Below are 5875 nucleotides of genomic sequence, written 5' to 3' on the forward strand. Positions count from 1 at the left end.
ATGTGTCCAGGTCAGGAGCAGGAGGATGGTTTGTGTGAAGTGACTCTTTCCACCCAGAGGCTGCGTGTGCTGCCTCCAGCGGTCCTGAGCAACCTCACGCTGGAGAGCCTTGATCTTGACAGGAACAAGCTCAGGAGCGTCACCGGCATTTCTAAGCTTTGTAACCTGAAGAAGCTGATACTGTCCAAGAATGAGATAGTGGACTTTCCCAATGAAATCCAGAGCCTGGTCTGTTTAGAGAAGCTTGAGCTGAATCAGAACCAAATCCGGGTCATCCCAGAGGGGGTTTTCTCCCATCTCCCCAGGCTTAAACACTTGCGGCTGAACAACAACCGTCTCTGTGCCCTCCCCAGAGACCTGGCAGCTTGTCGAGGCAGCCTCCAATACCTCAACATCTCCAACAACCTGTTCCGGACCTTCCCCCAGTCTGTACTGCAGCTGGCACACTTACAGGAGCTCCACGTGCAGAATAATGCCCTTCGGCAGCTCCCTAAGGAGCTCTTCCAGGGGCAATCCCTGAAAATGTTCAAGGCCAATGGGAATCCTCTCCGGAAGCCACCCAGTGAAGTGTGCGCTGGTGGCATCCAGCAGATCCGGAATTACTTCACCCAGCTTCAACATGGTTTGGGGCAGGAAGACAAGAGGGTCAAGACCATGTTCCTGGGGGCCTCGCTGGCAGGGAAGTCCACCATCTGCAAAAGCCTGAAGCAAGGGCAAACCAAACTGGTACCCAAGGAAGAGCGAACAGTTGGGATCGAGATCAGTGAGTTCCGGATTGAGGACTTCACCTTTCTCTTCTGGGACTTTGCTGGCCAGCTGGAGTACTACATGACTCACCATGTGTTCATCACCCCACAGGCACTTGTCATCCTTGTCATCAATCTCCACATGTAAGGGCTGAGCTGGTTGGATCCAAAGAAGTGGAGTGGGAGAAGAAAAAAGGGGCTGGAGAAGGTTTCCCCTGGGTGGGTTCACATCATTTCCATTAGACCTCAAAGCCTGGTATTCTCACCACTGTAGTAGCTGGCTGTCCCTCTGCCCCTTTCTGCAGATCACTTTCAATTAAGCCACTAGATGTGTCATCACCTTACCGAAGTCCTGTTTTGACGGGTTAGATGAGCATTAACTCCTTATGTGACAACTGATCCTTGTCTAAACGGCTTTGCTTTCTGCCTTGGAGATACCTCTATGAGCCCTCCTGTGGTGCTCCCTGAATGTGGAGGGAGCATCAGGCTTCGGCTTTGTGGTACAGAAGGATGCTCCCACCCACAGCAAGGATGGACTCTGCTACACCCCTGGTTTAGCTTAAGGATGGGAAACTTCAAGGGTGAGCTTGGATACTGCCCATGACAGCTTAGGACATCTGAGCTCTTCTCCAGTAAGCCCTTGGGAAAGTACCATGTGCTGTCAGGGCTGTCAGGTCAGGCCTGTGCTGGTGGAAGTTGACTAGAGATCCAGAGGGTTTAGATGTGAATTTGGGATTTTCTTTCTTTCCCTCTCCAGGTACCAAACTAATGACAAGACTTTCAAGGAGCTCATCGGTTTCTGGATCAACAACCTGTCCATGCGAGTCCCAAACTCGGTGGTGCTTCCTGTGGGAACCCATGTGGACTGCTGCCAGGAGGAGGAGGTGGAGGAGAAAAGGCGTGACATCATGGCCAAGATCACAGCCATGCTGGCAGAGAGAAAAAGCAACCTCGCTCACTTCATCGACAACCTGGAGGGCAGCGAGGAGCCCGAGTTTTACGTGGACCAGTGGGAGAGGCTGAAGGAGATGGAGAGCTGCACATTAACCGTAAGACTGAGCTTATCCTGGTTCCTTGCTGTCTGTGGTCACCTTGTTGTCTCTGGCAGCCCAGGGTGCTACTGGTGACGGTGACCTGGTGCTAATGCATCAGGCTGCTACTGCAGATGCTCCCTGGGGATGGGCTGGGTGTGGTAATCCCTGGCTGTGACCTGCTGGGTCCTTGTCCCTGCTCAGTGATGGGCATCTCCTCCTGTGGCTTGTAGCAAGTGCCTGGGGAGGAGTGTGAAGGGGAATTTACCATCACCAGATGATTTTCCAGGAGCTGCAAAGGGGTGAAGGAAGCACCCTCTGAAGCTAAGCCAGCAGTGTGTCCCATCCTTGGTGATGCTCCTTGGCATTAGGTCCCTTCTTTACCTCGCAGGCCAAAAGACTCCTCTGGATGTGCTTTTGGCAGGTGCGTGCTTTCTCTCTTCCAGATCTTAAACTTAGTTGCTGTCAACTGCATGGATAACCGTGATATCAAAAAGCTCGAGGCTGCTATTCTGGAGCATGTGAAGAATGAGGAGCTCTTCCCCGAGGTCGTCCGAGTGCTGCCGCCCATCTACAGGCAGGTGGAAGCTGCCATCGTAGATATTGCACAGAGCGAGGAGATGGCATACCATGGTGAGTGGTCCATCAGCCCCACCGTACCTTCCTGGGAGAACCTGCTGTCCTGCTGCTGGGACAGGCTCTCCAGTTCTTGCTGCACCTTCTGGCCCTGCTCATGTGGTGGGGGGGTCACTGCTGAAGACCTTGCACTGTTATTGCTGGAGCATTGATTGCTACTACCCAGCTTGGTCATTACAACCATCTGCCCCCAAGGCAGGTACCTAGGGAAAAGCATAGGAAAAAGCAAACTGTGTCTTTACCAGGAGGCTCTGCCAACATCTACCAGCCTGTGGCTGTAGGTAGCCTGAGCTGGCCTTCTTATCCGGTTTGTTTCTTCCCAGAAATGTTGTTCTTTCTCCCCTTTGCCCTGTATAAGCAATTAAAAAATCTTCCAGGAAGGAGCTCCACAACTTTAATGCTTCTGTGTGATTTCCAAACCTACATCCTGCTAACTTTTTGTAACAGCCCCTACGCCTCCCTAGCCCCTTCTCCATGTATCCCGTGACTTAGCAGGACAAGCCCTGGCTCCTCTCTTAGGTACCCAAAGTAGGTATGAACACCACCAGTGCCCAGTGTCATGCCTGGCTCCCCTGGCCACTGTAGGATTAGAGAATGAGGAGCAAATGCTTTTCCTCCATGGAGATGAGATAAGCCAGGTTTTGTTGCCTGTCTCACTGCATGACTAAATGACAATCTGAGGTCTAACTGGCTGGAAACAAATCTGCTCTCTCTAACAATGAAAAAACCCAGTATTATTAGCCTCATTTTTCAGATGCTCCATTGAGGTCCTGGCAGGCTGCTGGCACTGCTGAGGCAAGGCAAGACCATGGGAGCTGCAGGGTGGCAGTGGGACAGCTGAGGATGGGCAAAGCATTTTGGGCCGCAGCCACATGAGCATCACGCTGGCCCCAGCTGCTTCCCCAGCGACGGCATGGATGACACTGGGTGCTGCTGGTGTTCGTTGGCCCTCTAAAGCATCTACCTTGGAATGCTGGTGTCCAAGAGATGTGTGCTGAGCTCCCACGTCTCCCTCTAGGCATGATGGACCTCCAGTACCTGCTCAGCAAACTCTCCCAGTGCGAGCACCTGGCCAACCTGGGCAGAGAGCTTCTCCAGGACATCTTGCGGTACCTCCACCGCATTGGGCTTGTTGTGTGGTACGAGGAAATCAAGCACTTGGAAAGCACTGTTTTTCTACAGCCTACCTTCCTAATAACTATGTTCAAGGTGAGCGTGGGGATCAGGACTGTCTTCCCTGCAGGGCCCAAGCTCTGCAGTTTTGATGGGCTCCTCTTATTGCCACCTCTTCTCTCCTTCTCTTCCCACCCAGCTCCTTGTGAGGTACCGCCTAGTACAGCAGCTCGAAAGCATCTCTGTGGACACGCTGATTGGAGAACATGCCACCATCAGAGACAGGTCCAACTGGGTGTGGACCTTCACATCAAAGGCAATGCTGTGCCACCGGGCTGTGCGTGCCCTGGTGAAGCACCAGCTCTGTTCAGAAGGGATGCGGGATGTATTTGAGGAAATCATGGGACACAGGCCCCACAGAGGTAGAGGGAAGCTCTTCAGCCTCCTGGAGCACTTCGAGCTCTGCCTGGAGGTGAGGCATGCTGAAGCACTCAACCCACAGGCCAGTGAGTTTGTGCCCGGGAAGCCGTGGGCAACAACACGGGGCCAAGGCGAGTCCTGGTACTTGTTCCCAACCTATCTGAACCAGACCAAAGAGGTCTCTGAAGTGTGGGGAGGAGATCACCCCGAGGACCTCCACATCCGTGCCTACTTCTCACCTGAAATACCTGAGGGTTTATTCCAGAGGTAAGCAGTAGCTTCCAGCCCTCGATGAGGTTGCGTGGTTCGGGATTTGCTTGGCGCAGCACCAGTATGACTGTCGGCAAGTCCTTGGCTGTTGAGACCTTATCAGCTGAAGCATGAGGCTGGGACTCAGGAGACCAGGGCAACTTCTTAGATCTGCCACAGATGTGTGGAGCCCTGGATGAAAGATTTTGATGTTCGCAGCCTGGACATGAGCAAGGACCAAGCTCCTTCTGGTTCACCTTTCATCTGGAGTGCTTTTTGGCTAGTCTGTGCCTGTCCAGGCAGTCAGAAGTCTCCCAGCCCCACCTGAGGATGGTCCAGTTTCTACGGGTGCTGGGACTGTTCCAGTTTCTGGAAGGTCTCCTGTCCTTGTGGGATTCCTGACTTGTGTCCAGAGTTTCATCTGATGGCCAACTCTGGAAGCAGCTCTTGGCTTAACAGGCTTCCTCTGCTGCTTGAGCTTTCAGTAGAGCACGGTCCTCATTAGGTGTCTGCCTCTGTTTCTACTGAAATTGGTTTCATATTTTTCAAGTCCACCTGGTGCCACGCTTTCTCCCAGTGTTAGAGATGATAAGTGGGGAGGAGGGTGGTGAAAGCCATGGGCAATCTCCTTGCAGGTTCCTGGTGAAAGCTTGTTCCTTCTACTCCACGCACTGGGTGGCCAAAGAAGCCTGCCTGCTCATATGCAACGGCAAACCTATGCTGATCAAAGAGAATAACCAGAGGGCCTACAGCTACCTGGAGCTCCGGTGCAGAAAGCCAGCAGGAAGGACAGGTAAGGATCCCTGATCCTTATTTCATGACTCCCAACCACATGTCTCTCCTTAGCTCCACCCCTCTTTGGCAGTGTCCTAGTCTGGCCAGGGTCCACCAGCTGTTCAATTAAAGATTTCCCCTTTCTCCATGCAACCTGGTCAGAATTCTTCTCAAGGTATCACATGAAAGTAGAAAGTCAAGTTTTCAGTCTTCTCATGGAGCAAATGGGTTATCCTTCCCCAAAAGGTCCCAGCAGAGTACACTCTAATGCTGGGTCCTCAAGTGATAAGCAAAAGGGCCATCTGAGTTGGGGAGCTCTTCCAACATATCTTTAAATTCCCTTTGAAGGCTGATGGGCCTTGGTTAACTTGAGAAATGGAGCTGGCCCAACTGTTCTGGCTGTGGTCTGGTGGGCTGGAAGTGGTGCGTGCATCGCCACAGCATCTCCTGGGCTGCCATGGTTGAGTGGCTGTAAGTAAGTGAGATGTTCTCCTTTTGCCTGGAAGGCTTCCAGTTTGCCTGGGACTTCCTCATGGCAGTTGTGTTCATCATCCAGAAGCTCGCTGAGGAGTGGCCGGGGCTGCACGTGTGCATGAAGACCCCCTGCCGAACGACTGGCTGTCCTGCAGAGTTCATCTGGCCAGACATGGATGGCACAATCGCCATGTACGTATGTGCTGTGCCCCTCCAAGCCAAGGGCTGGAGCCGGGTGGTTGCCACTGCAATGCTGGCGGGGCTGGTCAGCTTCTAAAAGCCATGTAGAGTTAGTTGTGAAACTCACCGGGCGCTATGTTGCCCTTCTCCTGACCATAGCAGCCCGTGTCCCACATGGTGTTAGCATTTACATGGTGGGAAATTCAATCATGGAAAGAAAGGTGAAAAAGCTGAGACTCTGGGGCTCAGGCA

General features: G+C 52.8%; 1 protein-coding gene across 1 annotated transcript; it reads left to right on the forward strand.

Annotated features, from left to right (window-relative positions):
• On the forward strand, positions 1-5720 carry LOC104623186 (malignant fibrous histiocytoma-amplified sequence 1 homolog). The gene is made up of 7 exons (XM_010290194.1): positions 1-890; positions 1504-1795; positions 2224-2410; positions 3432-3622; positions 3726-4213; positions 4831-4988; positions 5476-5720. Exons 1-7 carry the CDS (start codon positions 1-3, stop codon positions 5718-5720), a joined length of 2451 nt encoding a protein of 816 aa, XP_010288496.1.
• Positions 5721-5875: the final 155 nt, after the last annotated feature.

This window comes from Phaethon lepturus, unplaced genomic scaffold (assembly GCF_000687285.1).
Source record: "Phaethon lepturus isolate BGI_N335 unplaced genomic scaffold, ASM68728v1 scaffold45406, whole genome shotgun sequence".
Taxonomy (NCBI): Eukaryota; Metazoa; Chordata; class Aves; order Phaethontiformes; family Phaethontidae; genus Phaethon; species Phaethon lepturus.